The sequence below is a fragment of the Babylonia areolata genome, chromosome 25 (genome assembly GCF_041734735.1).
Source record: "Babylonia areolata isolate BAREFJ2019XMU chromosome 25, ASM4173473v1, whole genome shotgun sequence".
Lineage (NCBI taxonomy): Eukaryota > Metazoa > Mollusca > Gastropoda > Neogastropoda > Buccinidae > Babylonia > Babylonia areolata.
The window spans coordinates 34,297,221-34,320,722 of NC_134900.1; the positions used below are offsets into that span (position 1 = coordinate 34,297,221).

Genomic DNA, 23,502 nt, shown 5'->3' on the forward strand with positions numbered 1-23,502 from the left:
CACGTTAGCGTTCAGTGGGCAATGGAAACAAGGATGTACCCAGTATGCATACCCCTGAAAATGGAGCATGGCTGCCGTCAAGGCAGGGTAAAAATGGTCATACAAGTGATGGTGGGAGTTGGGTGCCCACAAAAGCAGTAGAAGATGTGGTAGAAGCAGCAGAAGAAGAAAACAAAGGAGAAGAAGCAGAAGAAGAAGAAGAAGAAGAAATAGTAGAGGAAGAAAGAAGAAGAGGAGGAGGAGGAAAAGGAGGAGGAAAAGAAGGAACTGAAGAAGGAAGAGGTGAAGGAGAGGAGGAGGAGAACAAGGAGGAGGAGGAGGAGAAGGAGGAATAGAAGGAGGTGAAGAAAAAGAAGGAAGAGGAAGAGAAGGAGGCGGAGGACAAAAAAGTAGAAGAAGCAGAAGCAGAAGCAGAAACAAGAGCAGAAATCTGACCCGTGTACTTCGTGGAGGACGGCAGACTGATATTGGTGAAGCCAAACAGTGTGGCGAGCTCTCCGTGCTCCGGAAACTTCTTGTCCCACATCACCTGCACAACCAGCACCACAGCTCACAGGGCAAGACACAGTGTGTGTTGGTGAGGGGAGGGGGTTGCGGGTTGGGGGGTGGGGGGGAGTGAGTGAGTGAGTGAGTGAGTGTGTGGGTGAGTGAGTGTGAGTGAAAGTGAGAGAGAGGGAGAGACACAGCCACAGAGACAGAGTGCATGCATGTGAGTGAGTGAGAGAGAGAGAGAGAGAGAGAGAGAGAGAGAGAGAGAGAGACAGAAAGAGAAGAAGACAGACAGACAGACAGACAGACAGAAACAGAGAGAGACAAAGTGAGGGTGAGTGCATGTATATGTGCATGTATGCGTGCTTGTGCTTGCACACGCGTGTGTACGTGTGTGCTTGTGTGTGTGTGTGAGTGTGTGTGAGTGCGCACTTGTGTGTGTGTGTGTGTGTGAGTTTAAGTGAGCAAACATATGTGCATGTGTGCACGGCACACAAGTGCGCTTCCTTTTCCCAGAACAACATTAACACCACACGTGGACAGAACCATGACCAGTACAGTACAGTACAGTACATACATACAAGCTGACAAAAACAATCAACCTCTCATGCACATATGCAGGAACAACCCACAAATAATAGAAAGAAAGAAAGCGTACAAACACAAAAACAAATAAATAAATAAATAAATAAATAAACAAGAGAGGCAAGGCCTTCAAAACTCACTTGTGATACACTTTTAAAAAAAAATCCAAGCTTTTTATGTATTGAGTATAATTTCAAAATGTAATGTTTAAGATGAGAAAGATCAGTTTAAAGCGAATTAACTCCCCTAGCTTTAATTACAGAGTAAATTCCCTTTTTTACTATCTGCACCAAAACGTTTGCAAAATAAATAAAACTTCCATGCTTAGCAAAAGAAGTTCCTGTTTGAACAAAAAATGATAATAATGACTGCTCTTGTTGTTGGGTCAGAATATCAGATCAAAGTGCCAAGTTTATAGAATGCAAAAAATATAAATATAACAGTAAATGCAGTTTGCATATAATTAGGCTTCATTTTTTAAATTTTTTTGTGCCCATCCCATAGGTGCAATATTGTTTTAAACAAGATGACTGGAAAGAACTGAATTTTCCCTATTTTTATGTCTAATTTGGTGTCAACTGACAAAGTATTTGCAGAGAAAATGTCAATGTTAAAGTTTACCACGGACACACAGACACAGACACACACACAGACAACCGAACACCGGGTTAAAACATAGACTCACTTTGTTTACACAAGTGAGTCAATAAAAACACCCACACAGCACCACGGAAAGTAACGAGTCAAGGGCATAACTCACCACCACGTTCTTCTGTTTGATGCCCGGTTGCATCAGAGTGGTCTCCAGTGTCCTCACCAAAGCATTGTGGTTCAAACCTGTCAGTGACAGTCACTGGTGAACACAGACCCTACTTTCTAAACTGCATTGTATTGCATTCTGTTGTATTCAATTCAATTGTAGTCCATTTCTTTTGTCTTGTGTCTGATTACTTTTTTGGCAGAACAGATTTCTCTTTGTGAAATTTCGTGTTAGCACAGTGCAACACCACTTTTAGTTTTCTTCTTTTTTTTTCTGTCGTTAAGAGTATGTTTTACTGTCAGAGTAGATTTTTTTCTACAAAATTTTCACCATACACATCCCTTTCATTCATATGGGTTCCTTTATGTGCATGAAGTGCATGCTGCACATGGGACCTTGGTTTAATGTCTCATCCAAAAGTCTAGCACCCAGACCACCACTCAAGATCTAGAGGAGGAGGTGGGAAAAATACAGATCTGTGTGGTATTCAAACTGATGGACGCTCACTTCCTAGTCAGCCACTAGGCCTTCTCTCTAATGTGTGTAAGGCTTCAAAAATACTGCTGAATAGCTTTAGCATTCATCATTTGTCTATCTTCGATTAAAGTACATTTCATGCCTGTTCTCTTACTGTGATTATTGCATGTGAATAATTGTGATTACTGTATGAAATTTCACAAAAAAAATAGCATTTAAGCGTTTCATGTCTTTTTATGAAGTATTCTGTATTCTGTAAAACAACAGTAACAACAAAAAGAAACTAACAAGGCAGGAAAAGATTTCAAGACTCATGGAACATCCACATAATAAAGCACAGGAATCATGGAACAGAAAAAGACACTCTGCCAAGCACATGACCTTGCAACAGGATCGCACACTGCCGTGTTGTCAAGGGGACCGAGTGTGTTTTTACTGATGCTGTGCAAGTTTCCTATATAAATAATACCTGCAACAGTGCACTGAGCTAGCTGTAGGGCTGATCCACAGAAACTGCAGTGCAGCTGCACTGCTGGGGTACAAAGCGTTGCTTAACTCACTCAGTACGGCCAGTCCTCTCTTCTCCTCTACACAAACTCCTCGGATGTCCAGTGGGTGTCTCAATGACCCAACCTTTAGATTCTGTCGTCAGAATTGTGGTATTCTTTGTCAACATTCACCTCTTCAGTATATGGGCCTTCCGCTTGTAATATTTTGATGGTGGTAATTGGGGTGAAACGCTGTTAACGTCATCTCTTTCGCCGTTCGTATGGAGAGAGTTAAAGACACAGTGAGAGAAACAAACCAGTGGGAAGCCCTCTGTGTTCCCTGCACACACCTGGCACGATGATGAGCGGTGTGTCGAAGATGGCGTGTCCCTGGAGAGACTTGTCGGCCGTGCCCACCGTCTTGAGCTTGTCGTCCACGCGGGAGGCTGAAACATTGAGTCCCACATTGATTGACACTCAGAACTCAGTACTCAGAACGTTTCTGTTCAAGGATTAAGGCAGGGCCTGATCTTCCAGTCTGTCCTTGCTCGTCTATAGCCATTAAAAAAAAAAGTGCACATGTACAGGAAGGAAGAAGTAAATGGAAAAAAAAAAAACTTCAAGAAGATGGCATGCATGATAAAGCACACACACACACACACACACATACACACACACACTCAGAAACACACACACACACACACACACACACACACACACACTCATATATATTCTTTCTACAAAATATTGACATACTGTGACTGAAGTGAATTATACTACTTACAATCACAAATTTCAAGATAACCATCATGTTTACATTCACAAATTTCAGGGTAACTATCATATCTATGGTAACAAATTTCAGGATAACCATCACATTCACATCCACAAATTCCAGGATGACCATCATACTTACGATCACAAAATTCCGGATAGCCATCATACTTCTTGCAGAAGTCTCGACGCTCATCAAAGCGATAGAACTCTGGGTCAGGTATGATCTTCCTTCCAACCACTGCAATACAACAAAAACTAAGCTGACAGGTATTATCAGATGCAATGTGGCATAGACAGCTGGTGTTGTAATACCCATGCATTGACAGTTTACTGACATAAGATATTTTGTATTTATTTGTATTTGTATTTGTATTTCTTTGTATCACAACAGATTTCTCTGTGTGAAATTCGGGCTGCTCTCCCCAGGGAGAGTGCGTCGCTGTACTACAGCGCCACCCATTTTTTTGTATTTTTTCCTGCATGTAGTTTTATTTGTTTTTCCTATCGAAGTGGATTTTTCTACAGAATTTTGCCAGGAACAACCCTTTTGTTGCCGTGGGTTCCTTTACGTGCGCTAAGTGCATGCTGCACGCGGGACCTCAGTTTATCGTCTCATCCGAATGACTAGCGTCCAGACCACCACTCAAGGTCTAGTGGAGCGGGAGAAAATATCAGCAGCTGATATCACATTCCATGAGTGACTGAATCCTGATATTGTTTACGCTATCAACAACTATGGTCCAAGCCATATATGGCCTAGGGTCAAGCCATGAATAATTACAAACAAAATTACAGGTTCGATATTCAAACTGGTGTTCGTGTTCCTGATGAGAGCAAGTGTGTGCTTGTTTCTATTTTTGGTGTTATCTTGCTGAGGTGTTGTGTGAAGATTTAAAAAATTTTTTTTTTTTTACTCATATCTGTATACATGTAGGAATGCATGTATATCCCTATGTTTGTAGGCTTGTTTGTGTGTCTGCGGGCATGCATGTGTAGGTATAGATATTTCTCTCTTACTCCCTCTCTCCGATATATATATATATATATATATATATATATATATATATATATATATAGTGAATGCTTACACATGCTTAAGTATATATGCTTGTATTTTTCTAACAAGAAATGTATTCATCAATTTTTTATTTGTCATTAAAAAAAAACCAAAAAAAACCACAAAAACATAAGTTTCTCACTCACATTTTCTTGGCACGCAGTAGGACTTGTTGATAGGTTTGGGCCAGTCGCCATCATACCCAGCGTAGCTGATCTGAAACAGCAGGAAGTCTCCTCATGGACCAGCTCAATCACTTCTTCTTCTTCTTCTGCGTTCGTGGGCTTCAACTCCCACGTTCACTCGTATATACGCGAGTGGGCTTTTTACGTGTATGACCGTTTTTACCCCGCCATGTAGCAGCCATACTCCGCTTTCGGGGGTGTGCATGCTGGGTATGTTCTTGTTTCCTTAACGTACCGAACGCTGACATGGATTACAGGATCTTTAACGTGCGTATTTTATCTTATGCTTGCGTATACACACGAAGGGGGTTCAGGCACTGGCAGGTCTGCACATATGTTGACCTGGGAGATCGTAAAAATCTCCACCCTTTACCCACCAGGCGCCGTCACCGTGATTCGAACCCGGGACCCTCAGATCGAAAGTCCAATGCTTTAACCATTCAGCTATGGCGCCCGTCATTCAATCACAATTCTGTTCCTGATGCACATGTACTCTGAACATCCTCCTCTCGCTTACCAGGTATGTACATACCCATGCATGTTTCTCTGTTCATGAAGGTGTGTGAAGGTGTGTTAGCTGAATGTGAGTCAGACCATACAAATCCACACATAACCACCAGCCACTGTGGATTAACGTCGCGGACTGACCACTGAGAGGATGCAGATTTGAGTCCCATCAGAGGTGGTGGTGTTTGTTTTTTTTCCAGCCTGTGGCCAGCTCCTGTCTCAAGTTTACTGTGATGTGGGCTTAAATGGGAAAAGCCTGGGACCACACAATCAGGGGTCATCCACTTCACGGATGTGTCTTTTGAGAGTGCTCCTCAAATTTCCTGACAAACAATTGACAGATCTAGTGCATAGTTCTATTGTGCGGAACCCCAGTAACTTTACAGAAATATGGAAAAGAAGGAGGAGAAGGAGGAGAAGGAGGAGAAGAAGAAGTAAAAAAAATAAGATTTTTATGAGAGACACCGACCTGCTCCATGGTGGTAAAACCATCCATGCCCCTCTGGCCGATGAAGAACCATACATCACGGAACCTCAGGTTCTGGATGTAGCCACTGCCCAGTGTGTTCATCTGGTCACGTGCCGAGTAGCTCAACCTGCACAGCCATGTCACCTCTACAGTGCCTCTCTACACACTACACACTGTCATTCTGAACACAGTTATGTAGCCACTGCCCAGTGTGTTCATCTGGTCACGCGCTGAGTAGCTCAACCTGCACAGCCACGTCACCTGTACAGTGCCTCTCTACACACTACACATTGTCAATCTGAACACAGTTATGTACCCACTGGCCAGTGTGTTCATCTGGTCACGCACTGAGTAGCTCAACCTCACAACCATGTCACCTCTACAGTGCCTCTCTACACACTACACACTGTCATTCTTAACACATCTCCTGGCCTCATTATTTGTTAATTTCTAACTGAAAAACCACTGAGGCAACCATGTGTTTGTTCTGTGTTGTCCATGTGTTCTGTGTGGCTTGTTCAGGATTAAAGAGGCTATGCCAGTCTTGAATAAAAGCTAATTTGTGTTTGCACATTTCTTCTGTCTTTGCTGTTGTGTGCACTTCAAATGATCAGTATAAGGACAGGCCTGGCGCTTCCTTTTTTGAGGAAGTGTCTGGGTTTGTTCCAATGTACCTTTTATTTACCTGTGTGCTAGCTCAATGGGTAGCGTAAATGGCACTGACTTGAAGTTGTGTACCTTGTGAATGGAGAGAGTTACCACTCTTTACTATTTGTTGATCATTCTGAACACAGTTATGTAGCCACTGCCCAGTGTGTTCATCTGGTCACGCGCTGAGTAGCTCAACCTGCACAGCCATGTCACCTCTACAGTGCCTCTCTACACACTACACACCGTCATTCTGAACACAGTTATGTAGCCACTGCCCAGTGTGTTCATCTGGTCACGTGCTGAGTAGCTCAACCTGCACAGCCATGTCACCTCTACAGTGCCTCTCTACACTACACACTACACACTGTCATTCTGAACACAGTTATGTACCCACTGCTCAGTGTGTTCGTCTAGTCATGTGCTGAGTAACTCAACCTGCACAGCCATGTCACCTCTACAGTGCCTCTCTACACTACACACTGTCATTCTGAACACAGTTATGTACCCACTGCCCAGTGTGTTCATCTGGTCACGCGCTGAGTAACTCAACCTGCACAGCCATGTCACCTGTACAGTGCCCCTCAACACAGCATCATTCTGAACGAGGTTAACTCTTTCACCACCACGTTTCTGAGTGAAAAATGCTCCTCAGCACCTTCTTCTTCTTCTTCTTCTTCTTCTGCGTTCACTTGTATGCACACGAGTGGGCTTTTACGTGTATGACCGTTTTTACCCCGCCATGTAGGCAGCCATACTCCGTTTTCAGGGGTGTGCATGCTGGGTATGTTCTTGTCTCCATAACCCACTGAACGCTGACATGGACTACAGGATCTTTAACCTGCGTATTTGATCTTCTGCTTGCATACACACACAAAGGGGGTTCAGGCACTAGCAGGTCTGCACATATGTTGACCTGGGAGATGGTAAAAATCTCCACCCTTTACCCACCAGGCGCCGTCACCGTGATTCGAACCCGGGACCCTCAGATTGACAGTCCAACGCTTTAACCACTCGGCTATTGCGCCCGTCGCTCCTCAGCGCCAAATATTTGTGATATGATGCTCTCAGTGACAGGCTTTGCTTCATGTCAAAATAACACAATGGACTTGTTCACTTCAAACTGGGTCAGGGGGCGAAGGTTAGTCATCGTTCTACTGGCCGGGAAACTGGCTGCAGCTGTCAAGCTTTGTTACATTGTGATACTATTTGTATTTGTATTTCTTTTTATCACAACAGATTTCTCTGTGTGAAATTCAGGCTGCTCTCCCCAGGGAGAGCGCGTCGCTACACTACAGCGCCACCCATTTTTTGGTATTTTTTCCTGCATGCAGTTTTATTTGTTTTTCCTATTGAAGTGGATTTTTCAACAGAATTTTGCCAGGAACAACCCTTTTGTTGCCGTGGGTTCTTTTACGTGCGCTAAGTGCATGCTGCACACGGGACCTCGGTTTATCGTCTCATCCAAATGACTAGCGTCCAGATCACCACTCAAGGTCTAGTGGAGGGGGAGAAAATATCGGCGGCTGAGCCGTGATTCGAACCAGAGCGCTCAGATTCTCTCGCTTCCTAGGCGGACGCGTTACCTCTAGGCCATCACTCCACATGACTGTCCAGTCAACTTAAGTCACCTGTTGCAGTGAAAGAGTTAAAGATCCCAAAGCCAACAGGGCAGTGAATTCATATCCCTTGTGTCTAGGAATCGGGATAGGGGGCCCTAATCTCTCCTTCTGCTTTGAACCTTCCCCCAAGAGAAGTTAGATACCTATTCACACGTCAGTGAGGAACACTGGAGTAAAGTGCTTTTCCCCCAACCCCCGAGGACAGAACACATTGCCCTAACTGGGCCTCGAACTCTGATCATCACTGGTGAACACTGGAGCAGAAGTCCAGCACCTAAGCAACTCTGCCGCAATGCCTCCTAATGAGTATCAGTACCAGTATCAGTATCAGTGGCTCAAGGAGGCGTCACTGCGTTCGGACAAATCTATATACACTACACCACATCTGCCAAGCAAATGCCTGACCAGCAGCGTAACCCACCACATATAAAATAATAATAATAAATAAAAATAAAATAAAAAGATAATAAATAAACAAATAAGCAAATAAATGTAAAGCATACAGCCTACACGCACACGCACACACACACGCACACACACACACACACACACACACACACACACACACACTCATGTGCACAGAGCTCTCCTGACACATGTCTACACTTATTTTCCTACTGAAACCGTACTTAAATGAGGCCAGGAGCTTTAAACACATGGAACCATTACTTAGAATAGAATAGAATAGAACAGAATATGTCTTTGTTACCAGTGTACTGGGGTCACAAGGAATATTGAATTAAATGAATTATGACACTAATGAAAGCTTTACCTGTTAAGTGCGGAGTGTGTGCATATGTGTGTGATTTTATTTTCCTGTTCTTGTAAAGTGCCCAGATCCATGATTACTATTATCAAAAGAAGATGAGAAATAAAGACTGACTTCTTGGCGCCATCATCAGCCACCACAGAGATGACAATGTCCCCTTCCGACAGCGATTCCAGGTACAGCTCCAAGTCCGTGCTGTCTGTAAATGGAAATCTTTCACATCAGTTACATCGGTTTCTGTATAGTTTGTGGTATTAATTCTCTCCAGATACTGATCATGTCTTTTGAGTCTGTTCCATCAATTCAGATACATATATGTGTCTGCGTTTGTGCTCCTGCCTTACTGAAGAAAGAAAGAAAGTGCACACACACACACACACACACGCAGTCATCACAAACATGCACACACAAACACACACACACACACACACACAAACACACACACACACACACACACACACACACACACACACACACACACACACACCCACACACATGCAGTCATCACAAACATGCACACACAAACACACACACATATACACACAAACACACACATGCACGCACACACACACACAGAGTCATCACAAACATGCACACACAAACACATACACACACACACACACACACACAGTCCCCATTCGACAGTGATCAGTGTCAGCATGCCATGCGTCTGTAAAGGCTTGCAAACAGTTACACGGTTCTAAGTGTTTGGTGCCCCTCTCCTCTCCTCTTTTCTTTGTTGTTCTTTTCCTTCCATCATCACGCCTTCTTGCATCCTCTCTTCTCTCGCACTCTTTATCGCATTACTCCCTCACCTCCCTTCTCCCCCGTAATCGTCTTTACCATGCCAATGAAACAGTCATGGCATTCACTAAAAACACTACAGGAGTTTTACACGAGGGTGGAACAACGTACTGACAACATGAACAACACACACACACACACACACACACACACACACAGTACTCACCAGTGGCATAAGTGTCAGCATGCATGACGGACACCGGCTGCAGAGAGGCGGAGTTCAGGGCCACAGTGTTGAAGCCCCGCCCTCCCTTGTTCACATTGTCCGTCATCACACTGCACACACACACACAGAGACACACACACACACACACACACACAGACACACATAGAGACAAACACACACACACACACACACACACACACACACACAAATAGCCAGAAAGTAAGGCTTAACCAGACAAACGAACACAGTCATTGAACATTCCTAGAACGCACGTCGCAAGATACACTGGGGCAAAAGATGCACCAGACAAAAGGGCAAAAGAAAGTATGACCGAAAGCTAACAGTTCAGGTGGGGGTGTGAGTGAAGACTGTGTTTGAAAGTTTATTGAGAAAAAGAAGTGAGGAAAAAAGATTTTTTAAAAAAGAAAAAAAAGAAAGCAGGAAACAAAAAAAAAGGTCATAAATCCACACACACATACAGCACACTAACACACTGATCACCCCACCCACCCTCCACACACACAGTCCAAAGAAACTCCGCCACACACTCCATTCCACTCACTCTCACACATACACCCACAACCCAACGACCACCACCACCACCACCACTGACATACGTCCGTCCACACACACACACTTCACACAACACACTTGATACACAAACACCCTAACACACCAACACTAACACACTCATACTAACCCACACACTGACACACTAGTCCTCCTCACCCCCTCCTCTCCCCTCCACACCACACACACACATACACACACACAGTCCAAACAGACTTACACTACCCACACACTCTTTCACAACACCACCACCACTACCACCGCTACCATCACTAACCACACTCACACCACAACCACTATCACCGCCAACACCCACAACACCACCACCATCCATACCACCACCGCCACCACCACAACAAAAACCCACTACCACCACCAACCACACCACCCACACTACCACCACCACCACCAACACCACCACCATCAGAACCACCCATACCACCACCACCATCACCCACACCAACAACAACCACCCCCCCCCCCCCACCCCCCAAAACACCACCACTGACATGCGGCCGCCCACACAGATGAAGGGCGGTTTCTTGTCCTTGTTGCCGGAGTACACGCCCACAGACACGGAGTCGGCGGGGCAAGGGGAGGGCAGTCCGCACAGGGGCAGCGAGTCGCCCAGAGTGATGGACCTTCCCTGCAGCATGTCGGGCAGCGCCACCTGCAGGGAGTCCTGGGGGCCCACTGTGAAAAACCATGGGACAGGTGAGTGTTTCACTTTTTGCACCCCCTTGGACCACAACGCTCGGCTTTTATCACAGATTGACATAAGCTGTTAGACCCAAGCATGCCTACCCCCAAATCTGCTTTTCAGGAACAACACACATTAGAAACAGGGACTGGGTATTATTTCCAGGAATTCATCTCAGCAAACATACACAGTCGGTGCTTACCTGCATGCGCATTGGTATTGCGGAAATTACTTTGTCGGTGACGGAAATAGACTTTCACAAAATGGCTTCAATACTGTTTGGACAGTCCCAGCTTTTCACAAATGGCTTTGGTAGTGTTCGACAGCATTTCTTAAAGTCTTAATGAAAGGTCTTCGGCAATGGCTGAAAAGCCATCTTAGGGTACACTAATTTTCCAGGACATGCAGCAAATTTCCGTATTTCCAGGACACCCTGTCCATTTTATCAATTTTCCTGGACAAATACGGGCCGCAGTAACAGCAGACGTGCCTGTGTTAGACCAACAGCAAAGTGAAGGCTGTATTATCAATGGTTTCTCCACTGCAATGGGAAGTCATTCACAACTTTGTTGTTTTGTTGGGGATTTTTTCGTGAAGGACTATGACTCTGAAATGATGAGGCAAGATTGCACTGGCTCTTAGTGCTGCAGCCTTGGGGGGTAGTAGGCCTTGGGGGACCATGCCAAACACTGACTGTCCTAAAACCCTCCTGGCCGAGAGAGTGTGGATGTAACTTGAGCAAGACACTCTACTACAATCAAATTCTAACCAAGGTAGTCACGACACCAGAAGCCTCCTCTGCTGTTCTGATGGCCATAGTCAGACACAACTGACTCTCATACTCCATCAGTGCAGCTTCATTGCAGTTTCTGTTTTAACTCACTCAGGGCGACAAGTTTTCTCCCTTGCTCTTCCCCACAGACGGTCCATTTGTAAGGGTTTGGAAAAAAATTACAAAAAAATACAAAATACAGAGTAAGAAAATGAAACTTTCAGAACTGGTTTATTACTTGTTGAGCTATTACATATAAAAAAAATCAAATTTCTCATCTTATTTTTACGGTTTTGCCATATGTAGAAAATACTGCCAATTTTTCACCCTGAATCACCATACCCATGCTCGCTTTCTGCATTAAATTTGCTTTCTTCTTTGTCATCATCCACCTCTTCAATGTCCGACCCTTCAGTTTGTACCATTTCAAGTATTTCAGCAACCCTAAAACGTTGCCGTCACAGCCTTGTTCGCTTCACAACATTCTGAGAAGAGCCCGCTTTGCTAACAGGCTGGCACGCGAGCAGACGACCGGTCAGTGACTTTGTCAGCGTGTGTGGGAGACGGGCCACACATGCCAGGCTGACCAATCATACCGTTCGATTGTGGAGTGACCCAGAATAGCGCACTCTGCTCGGCTAATCACAAAATCACCTGTACAGCGCGTGATGGAATTTTACTTTCGGAGAATGCTATTCCATTCCTTCGTCCGAATCCGAATACGTTTTGTGTAGGAATGCGTGAGCATTCCTTCGTCCGGAGAGAGTTAAGGAAGAAGGTGGATGAGTGGTTGAGACATTTAAATCTGCCAATACATGTCATGTGGGTCTGGCTTCGAATCCTGGTCTTACCCTTTCTCCCAAGTCTCCCTGGAAAATCAAAAAGAGCGTACTGTCATTCGGATGAGACGATAAACCGAGGTCTTGTGTGCAGCACATACTTGGTGCATTGAAAAAGAACCCATGGCAACATAAGTGCTGTCCTCTGGCAAAATTCTGTAGCAAAAAAAGATCCACTCATATATATATATATATATATATATATATATATATATATATATATATATATATATATATATATATATATATATATATGATAGTCAGTCGTGTCCAACTATGACCATCAGAACAGCAGAGGAGGCAACTGCTGTTCCGACTATTTGGGCTAGAATTTGATTATAGTGGAGAGTGTCTTGCCCAAGTTACATCCCCACTCTCTCGGCCAAGAGGGTTTTAGGACAGTCGGTGTTGGGATGGTTCCCAAAGGCCAACTAGCCCACAAGGCTGCAGCACTAAGAGCCAGTGCAATTTTGCCTCCTAGTTTGAGAGTCATAGTCCTTCACAAAAGACTAAGCTGTAAATGATTTCCCATTGACTGGAGAAACCATTGATAATACAGCTCTCACTTTGCTGTTGGCCCAAATGTAAACTTATGTCAATCTGTGATATGAGCCAAGTGTCCACTCATTTAGGAACATAAATATGTAATTTTTATGCATGTACTCAAGGCCTGACAAGCATGTTGGGTTATGCTGCATGCTGGTAGGGCAACCACCTAGCAGATGGTGTGTCGCATATGGATTTGTTTGAATGCAGTGACGCCTCCTTGAGAAACTGAAACTGAAGACAAACTGAAAACCTGCAATCAGACAACATCTCTGGACAGGAGGGCATTTAACTGTCTGTACCCCATCAGTACAGCTGCACTGCAGTCTCTGTGGACCATCCCTACAACACAGTTCTATAGACCAGCCCTACAACAGCTAAGCGCACAGTCAAAACCATACTTCATACACACTATGCACACAATGTCGTCAAAACACCATTAAACAATAAAGAGGTGAAAGCCAACAAGATAAGAGACTACATAATTGACGGGCGCAATAGCCGAGTGGTTAAAGCGTTGGACTTTCAATCTAAGGGTCCGGGGTTTGAATCACGGTGACGGCGCCTGGTGGGTAAAGGGTGGAGATTTTTACGATCTCCCAGGTCAACATATGTGCAGACCTGCCAGTGCCTGAACCCCCTTCGTGTGTAGATGCAAGCAGAAGATCAAATACGCACGTTAAAGATCCTGTAATCCATGTCAGCGTTCGGTGGGTTATGGAAACAAGAACATACCCAGCATGCACGCCCCCGAAAACGGAGTATGGCTGCCTACATGGTGGGGTAAAAACGGTCATACACGTAAAAGCCCACCTGTGTGCATACCAGTGAACGCAGAAGAAGAAGAAGAAGAAGAAGACTTACAGCACCACTCACACATTCACACTCTTACCCTGATGACGCTTCATCAAAGCTGACAACAATGACGCACCACTCACTTCCTCTCTTCTCCTCTACACAGACCCCTCGGATATCCAGTGGGTGTCTGAATGACCCAACCTTTAGCTTCCGTCGTCAGAATTGTGGTATTCTTTGTCAACATTCACCTCTTCAGTATAAGAGCCTTCCGCTTGCAATATTTTGATGATGGTAACTGGGGTGAAACGCTGTTAACGTCGTCTCTTTCGCCGTTCGTATGGAGAGAGTTAACCTGCACCATTTACTTGGTGATTCATTCATTTCATTCTGAAGAAAGGTTTTGATCTGACAAGCGCTAGCTCTGAACAAGAACACGGTGTAACTTACATGGCAGAGAAAAGCAGCCTGCTTTTTCCAGCACTGCTGAGAAATCCTCTGACTTGTCCTTCTTGCTGATCTGTACACACAATTGCAGAAATGCAAGAATGCATGCATGTGTGCGCGTGCACACTCACCCCCCCCCCCCCCCCCTCCCCGAGTTCATTTGTGAACAAAAAAACTAACAAAACTTCTTAGAATTCCCTTCACAATGTGTGTGTGTGTGTGTGTGCAGCACACACCATCAGTTACCACGCATCATTTTTTTGTGTGTGGGAACACAAACTATAACTTAACAAAATTATGTTTGTGTTTGCTCTCAGGTTTGTTTGTGTTTTCTCCATAATTTTGTTAAGTTTTTTTTTTTCTTCTTCTATAAACCACAAAAATTAAACACACCACATGTTCACACTTGTATGTAATCTTTTAACTGGACATAAAAGAACACAAAGAAGCAGGCCTTACATATTCAATGGCGTGTCCTTCCTTCAGACCTTTCTGACCAATCATGATCAAGCTGTCGCGGAATGCCAGATTGTCGATAACACCACTGCCGTACAGCTTCATCCATTTTCTGGAGTCCTCATGCAGACTGCAACACAGCCACGCTAAATCAGTCTACACAGTATATAATGATGATGATGATGATGATGATGATGATGATGATGATGACGATGATGATGATGATAATACAGACTGCAACACAGCCATGCTCAATCAGTCTACACAGTATATAATGATGATGATGATGATGATGATGACGATGATGATGATGATGACGATGACGATGATGATGATGATAATACAGACTACAACACAGCCATGTTAAATCAGTCTACACAGTATATAATGATGATGATGATGATGATGATGACGATGATGATGATAATACAGACTACAACACAGCCATGCTAAATCAGTCTACACAGTATATAATGATGATGATGATGATGATGATGATGATGATGACGATGACGATGATGATGATGATGACGATGATGATGATGATAATACAGACTACAACACAGCCATGCTAAATTAGTCTGCACAGTATATAATGATGATGATGATGATGATGATGATGACGATGATGATGATAATACAGACTACAACACAGCCATGCTAAATCAGTCTACACAGTATATAATGATGATGATGATGATGATGACGATGACGATGATGATGATGATGACGATGATGATGATGATGATGATGATGATGATGATGATGATAATACAGACTACAACACAGCCATGCTAAATCAGTCTACACAGTATATAATGATGATGATGATGATGATGACGATGATGATGATGATAATACAGACTACAACACAGCCATGTTAAATCAGTCTACACAGTATATAATGATGATGATGATGACGATGATGATGATGATGATACAGACTACAACACAGCCACGCTAAATCAGTCTACACAGTATATAATGATGATGACGATGATGATGATGATGATACAGACTACAACACAGCCACGCTAAATCAGTCTACACAGTATATAATGATGATGATGATGATGATGATGTCGATGATGATAAGAATAACTATAATGATAATTCTGATGATAATTATAACAAAAACAATAACAATAATAGTAATAACAATAACACTCGGCAACTGTCTCAACTCCATTAATGGAGTGATGGCCTAGAGGTAACGCGTCCGCCCAGGAAGCGAGAGAATCTGAGCGTGCTGGTTCGAATCACAGCTCAGCCGCCTGATATTTTTCTCCCCCTCCACTAGACCTTGAGTGGCGGTCTGGACACTAGTCATTCAGATGAGACGTTAAAACCGAGGCCCTATGTGCAGCATGCACTTAGCGCACGTAAAAGAACCTATGGCAACAAAATGGTTGTTCCTGGCAAAATTCTGTAGAAAAATCCACTTCGTTAGGTAAAACAAATAAAACTGTAAAAATACAAAAAAAAATGGGTGGCGCTGTAGTGTAGCGACTTGATCTCCCTGGGGAGAGCAGCCCGAATTTCACACACAGAAATCTGTTGTGATTTAAAGAAATACCAATACAAATACAAATTATACTTCAATCTATTCGTAACAACATTATCGTTATACTTAGATGATATAGCCACTGCATTTCAATGAAAACTAAAAATAATGACTTGACCATTACAATCAATCGGTTGAAAAAGACTTATGACGGGCGCAATAGCCGAGTGGTTAAAGCGTTGGACTTTCAATCTGAGGGTCCCGGGTTCGAATCACGGTGACGGCGCCTGGTGGGTAAAGGGTGGAGATTTTTACGATCTCCCAGGTCAACATATGTGCAGACCTGATAGTGCCTGAACCCCCTTCGTGTGTAGACGCAAGTAGAAGATCAAATACGCACGTTAAAGATCCTGTAATCCATGTCAGCGTTCGGTGGGTTATGGAAACAAGAACATACCCAGCATGCACACCCCCGAAAACGGAGTATGGCTGCCTACATGGCGGGGTAAAAACGGTCATACACGTAAAAGCCCACTCGTGTGCATACGAGTGAATGCAGAAGAAGAAGAAGAAGAAAAAGACTTACAGCACCACTCACACATTCACACTCTTACCCTGATGACGCTTCATCAAAGCTGACAACAATGACGATGCTGTCGTCAGGTATCCCTTTCTTTAGGAACCGTATCAGTTCTGCGTCTGGAAAACGATATATATCGCTGCATGGCTGTTATCAGTATAGCCAATTAATCAAAGAGGTTAAGTCCCTTGATTCGTTCTTGGACTTCTCCAGCCAGAAGAATTGCCAAACAATGAATAAAATGATTAATTTGGTGTTGTGGTGTGGTGTGGTGTGGAGTGGTTTGATGTGATGTGGTGTGTGTGTGTGTGTGTGTGTGTGTGTGTGTGATGACTCTTGTCTTTTGTATATTTTCTGGAACTTTTCTGGAAATATTTACATTTAAATTTTCCTGCATTTGTTAAAAATTTTTTTTTAAACATATCTATATATATACATATATATATAAAGAGAGAGAGAGAGAGAGAGAGAGAGAGAGAGAGAACTGGAAGTGGAATGGTTTATTCACAATCAGGCTACAGCTCCCGAGTGAAGGGGTAAATGTAAAGATAATACAACTCAATAAAAATACATAAGCAAATAAGCATAGATACAGACCAAAAACGGAAATTATATTCAATTTATAAAATAAGCAATTTCACTTTATCTGAATGCCTTATATAAGAACACCGAAAAATCATGTACGTCATGGACATTGCTTGACGACATTAACAAATTCAAATGAGAGGGGTGTTAGTAGTTCTAAGGTTTTATAAACACTTGACGTCTATCTTTTAGTGCTGAGCAGCAAAGAACAAATTGCACCTCGTTATATATATATATATATATATATATATAGAGAGAGAGAGAGAGAGAGAGAGAGAGACAGAGAGATAACAATATTTAGATCTGTATGTATACACTGTACATTAGTTTTTTAACCCTTTCACCGCCAGTCAATTTAGAGTACAAAATTCCCTTGTGGTATATAAACACAGAAAAGACAGTGGCTAAGAATAGCTGGGGATTCCCTCTGCGATGTATAGAAAATATGGCCTATCCTACCACCGAACATTAAAAAGCAGTAGGTTCATGGATAACGGACCAAAGAATGGTCACCTTTCAGTAACATGGGTCCTCTACCACGCCTGTGCATAAATGCGAGTTTGGCGATGAAAGGGTTAAGTTGAGTCAATGTCGCTATATCATGCAACAAGAAGAGCGCCAGTCAAACACACTGGTGGCACTGCGCGGGTCGCGTCTGCTGAAAGTTATGCATTTTCTTCCTCTTTGTTATTGTGTTTGTGGCTTGTTTGTTTTTTTAGCAACATCACCACACAAACACCACCACATGTCAATTAATTTCTCTTGAGAGATAAGAGTGACCTGACTTGACAGGTTGGTGAACTCACCTTGCACGTAGGTGTCAAAGGCTCGGACCTCCTTCACTTCCAGAGTGTTGCCTGTCGTCATCAAACACCAGAGCCAAATCACAAGAAAGTAATGACGTTAATCAAATCAAATCAAACCAAAAACACTTTATTAATCCACATGGAAATTAAGCTGTGCAATCACAGGCTCGTTGTAGACACCAGCATAAAATCATCATGCACAACATAAGAAGAGATTAAAACTAGTCAAACAAAAATTCCCAATAGCTGACAATAGACTAACCCCCCCACCCCCCCACACACATTCTCATGTTAAAACAATAGGGTATTTCACAACAATATTTACAAATGAAAACATCAAACAAAACAAAACGGTATATATTACTAAAAATGGCATGTGCGCACGCGCGCACACACACACACACACACTCACACACACATGCACACACGTTAAGACCATAAGGTATTGTACAACAATACATTTATAAAAACATCCAGGGATGTCACAATGTTGCAGGTGTCTTCATTTTTCAACTGCTAAACAGCAAGGGAAATTCTGTGTAATTCCTCTGTTGTTAAAAACAAAGTCGAGGATAATAATAATGATAATAATAATAATAACAATAATAATGATAATGATAATGATAATAATAATAATTAAAATAACTCACATTCATACAATGCTTTCAAACCTCTCAACGCACTTTATAATAGTAAGTCAGACATGAAGCATACAAGAACACACACACACACACACACACACACATACACACACACACACATTACTTACTCTGCAGAACTACAAAGTTGAGACCTCGTCCAAAGTTTTTCAGGTCATTGCTGATGATACTGAAATACAAAAAAAACACCACCACCGCAATATAAGACATGCACCACTTATTTAAGAACAGACTGTCCAGTTTGTTAATCCTGGTTAAGCCAGGCTTTTGCACTGTGTTCTTTTTCCTTCTATTGCTTTTTGTTTTTTCAAGGGTAGAGAAGAAGACTGGATGAAAGTCAAGTCAGTATGATATTATATCTTTTTTGTGTGCTAACAAATTATGTTTGTAAATTGTACTACACTCCTCTATATCATTTTAGCGAAAAAATGATGTATGTCAAATTGTTCTCCTCTATGCAGGCCCAGTTAAAAGAGGAATCACATAGCGCAATGACAGGAACAACATCAATTAGTGACAATGAACTGTAAGCCGTTCCTTATCATCTTGTGAGGTACAGACTTCACACAAAGTTATGGACCACTTCAAAAAAAAAAAAAAGCAGACACAATCTTGAATGAAAAATGTTGTTTTCAAAGGAAAAACCGTAGCAGTAGTAGAGTTTATTTCCACAAGAAAGCAATCTTAAATGAATAATGAAAACTTCATCAACAATCACTCAAGTGTAATTTGAGCCAGGCAACACCAAGTTTGAAAAATGTAGAATGGAATGAACTGCCCTTCTTAGTCCGTCATGTGAGTTCCCCAGTTCAGCTTTCAAAGTATCTTAAAACACACCTCTTCTATTCTGCCTATCATCTTACTGATTCATGTGCTTCTTGAACTCATGCTGGTCATTTGCATGCATGTGCAGCTGTGTGCGTAATTCTGTGATTGTATGTGCACACGCTTATTCATGTGTGATGCGCCTGATGCGTGTATGTTTATCTATGTATAGCTTTTAATTGTACACGCCAGAAGCTTTCTTGCCTGGGAGGAGTGAGCATCTATCTGCATCATCATAATGAATAATATCATTATCATTAACTCACTCAGTACGGCCAGTCCTCTCTTCTCCCCTACACAGATCCCTTGGATGTCCAGTGGGTGTCTCAATGACCCAACCTTTAGCTTCCGTTGTCAGAATTGTGGTATTCTTTGTCAACATTCACGTCTTTAGTATAAGAGCCTTCCGCCTGCAATATTTTGATGATGGTAACTGGGGTGAAACGCTGTTAACGTCATCTCTTTCGCCGTTCGTATGGAGAGAGTTAAAACAACAGCCAAAATCAACATGTCTGTATGCCTTTTTTTTCTGTGCTTCATGTGTTAATGAAGGCTCCTTTACTGACAGGATTATTTCAGTGACAAACTGCAGACACTGGCAATGACACTGTTGAAGTTATGGGAATGTTAAATGAATGAACAATGAAGCTAGGACAGTAAAAGATAAAAGAGTGGTAACTCCATTTACAAGGAACACAACTTAAAAGTCGATGCTGCTTATGCTATTGATCCGTTATGGGAACATTGTTGTCTTTTATTTTGGGGCATTTGTTATTTTGTTTTACCTTTGTACGTTTGCAGAACAAAAGTTTCAGTTTCGGTTTCAAGGTGTCGAAGTGTGCGGCATGATCCATATACACTACACACCTGCTGTTAAAAAAACAAAAAAAAACCACGATGCCTGACCTTCACATAAACCCAATGCACTGGTCTGGCTTTGAGAGTCTACCATCAGTTTGTGTAAAACATCAACATGAAATTAAATTCGTACTCGTATTCATATTTCTTTTTATCACACCAGATTTATCTGTATAAAATTTGGGCTGCTCTCCCCAGGGAGAGCACGTCGCTACACTAAAGTGCCACCCTTTTTTTTTCTTTTCTTTTTTTGTAGTTTTTCCTGCGTGCAGTTTTATTTGTTTTTCCTATCAAAGCGGATTTTTCTACAGAATTTTGCCAGGAACAACCCTTTTGTTGTCATGGGTTCTTTTACATGTGCTAAATATGATAATTAAAAAAAATAATCAAATAAGTGAATACATAAAAACATAAATAATAAAGTATAAAATACATGTAGAAGGCAAATGATTTAAATAAAACAAGAACCAAAAACAGGAGCAGCAGTCATGCTCAAGACATGTGCCTATCAATATCATATCAATTGTCACACCTCTGATTGTATGAAACAGCTTAGATAAGCCTGACATAAGCAGCTCAAACACAGAGCTAACACAATCATTCAGTAACAATTTGTCTCCCTGACCTAAAGCGCTTGCAAGGGAATGAGGATTTCAGTATTAGCAATTATGCTGCCTTTTTTTTAATTTTATACACTGACAGGACAAGAACTTTTTTTCGTTTTGGTTTGTCAGATAAAAAATCAACTGTCATTCCTGAAAAATAATGTGTGTGTGTAAGTTTCAGTTTTAGGTTTATGGAGGTGTCAAAGTGAAGAGATCCATACTTATATGTGCTACACCACATCTGCTGGGGCAAAAAAAAAAAAGAAAGAAAGAAAAAAGGAGCAGATGCCTATCTTCACATAACCCAATGCACACAGCAGGCCTTGAGAATATAGAAATATATATATATATATATTTTTTTTTTTTTTCCTCTTCTGAACATGCACTGTTTACAATGTTCCTAGGCTGGTGGTGTCGATATTTAAAAAAAAAAAAAAGAAAAAAAAGAAAAAAGGGCCCAGTTATGTCTATAAAAATAACAGATACTTTCTTTTCAATTCAACTTCAATGAATGAATAAACAACACATTACAACAGGTCCAGATACTTTCTTTTCAATTCAACTTCAAGGAATGAATAAACAACACATTACAACAGGTCCCTCAAAGGACAAAAAAAAAAAAAAAAAAAAAAAGAAGACCAATCATACACTACTTACATATTTCCCTCGAAGCACACCGTCGGGCCCACAGTGGTCTTCTCACCAGTGCGAATGTAAAACGACAGCTGATCGGGGCGGCATTCAATGCCACAGCCATTATCTGCAGACATAAAATATCAGATCTTAATTACAGCACAACGTTACCCGAAGACAGAAAACATGTACAAGCAGAGTGCTTTGTGTTACTAAAGGGAGGGGGTGAACTGTTCTATTACATTATGTGAATATGTAAAAAAAAAAAAAATTAAAAAAAAAAACAGAAAAAAAAGAACCAGTCAAAGCTGTTCTATACTACTTGCAGACAAAAAAAAAAAAAAGAAGAATTCCATGAATATTGAGGCATAACATTAGAAGATGTGAAGTAAGTGACGAAAACATTTATAAATATTGATGACAACAATATAAAATGGTTAGAAGTGCCCTATAAAATGTTCATGGTGTATATATATATGTGTGTGTGTGTGTGTGTGTGTGTGTGTGTGTGTGTCTGTGTGTGTGTGTGTGATGGGGAGGCTGGGGACAGGCTGTTTGCGTGTGGGCATGTATTTTTTTTCAAAAGTTAAGTGCGTTTGCATTCATAAATGTAACACACAATGAGTGAGTGTTACTGAGCAAATTACACAAGTAACAACATAAAGTGTGCATACATACACACACACACACACACACACACACACACACACACTGACATGTACATGCACACCCTCTGTGCATTACTGTGCTCTCACTCAACCGCACACACACACACACACACAAACACACACACACACAAACTGTGAAACACACACACACACACACACAAACTGTGAAACACACACACACACACACACACACACACACACACACACACTGACATGTACATGCACACCCTCTGTGCATTAATGTGCTCTCACTCAACCGCACACACACACACACACACAAACACACACACACACAAACTGTGAAACACACACACACACACACACACACACACACACACACACTGACATGTACAAGCACACCCTCTGTGCATTAATGTGCTCTCACTCAACCGCACACACAGAGACACACAGACACACACACACACACACACACAAACTGTGAAACACACACACACACACACACACACACACACACACACACACACACACACACACATGCAGTGAGAGATAAAATGCACCAGCAAGCAAAATACCACCTAGAGCCCAGCAGACTAATACAGCCACATCACAGCTAAACGGGAAACCGATACAAGATCAGATTAAAAAATAAACAGATAAACAATAACATCCAACAATGCATGCAACAATGAATCTACATCTATCAACCTCAAGTATTATGTTTGAACATCAATCTTTAATAACTGGAATGGAAAATCAAGCACCAATTATTAAGCAAATCCCACCAGCCTGCAAGCACTGTATATTTACCCTTTCACACCATATCTCACCAAGGATTTTTTTTGTTTGGGTTTTTTTTCTTCCAAATTTCACCCACATTTTTACCCTCATTT

The 23,502-nt window shown here is 42.1% G+C and overlaps 1 protein-coding gene across 1 annotated transcript in view; it reads right to left on the reverse strand.

Moving 5' to 3' along the window:
- The window catches only part of LOC143299852 (protein O-linked-mannose beta-1,2-N-acetylglucosaminyltransferase 1-like), a 47,551-nt gene that overhangs the window by 8,365 nt on the left and 15,684 nt on the right, over positions 1-23,502 (reverse strand). The window contains exons 5-19 of the mRNA XM_076613343.1: positions 22,008-22,110; positions 19,173-19,231; positions 18,404-18,454; positions 17,047-17,131; positions 14,932-15,058; positions 14,476-14,545; positions 10,883-11,066; positions 9,804-9,913; positions 8,948-9,032; positions 5,795-5,921; positions 4,780-4,849; positions 3,716-3,814; positions 3,150-3,245; positions 1,835-1,911; positions 436-529 (exon numbers count right to left, since the gene is read on the reverse strand). Of these exons, the coding sequence (XP_076469458.1) occupies positions 436-529; positions 1,835-1,911; positions 3,150-3,245; positions 3,716-3,814; positions 4,780-4,849; positions 5,795-5,921; positions 8,948-9,032; positions 9,804-9,913; positions 10,883-11,066; positions 14,476-14,545; positions 14,932-15,058; positions 17,047-17,131; positions 18,404-18,454; positions 19,173-19,231; positions 22,008-22,110 (1,437 nt within the window). The remainder of the gene's footprint in view (positions 1-435; positions 530-1,834; positions 1,912-3,149; positions 3,246-3,715; positions 3,815-4,779; positions 4,850-5,794; positions 5,922-8,947; positions 9,033-9,803; positions 9,914-10,882; positions 11,067-14,475; positions 14,546-14,931; positions 15,059-17,046; positions 17,132-18,403; positions 18,455-19,172; positions 19,232-22,007; positions 22,111-23,502) is intronic.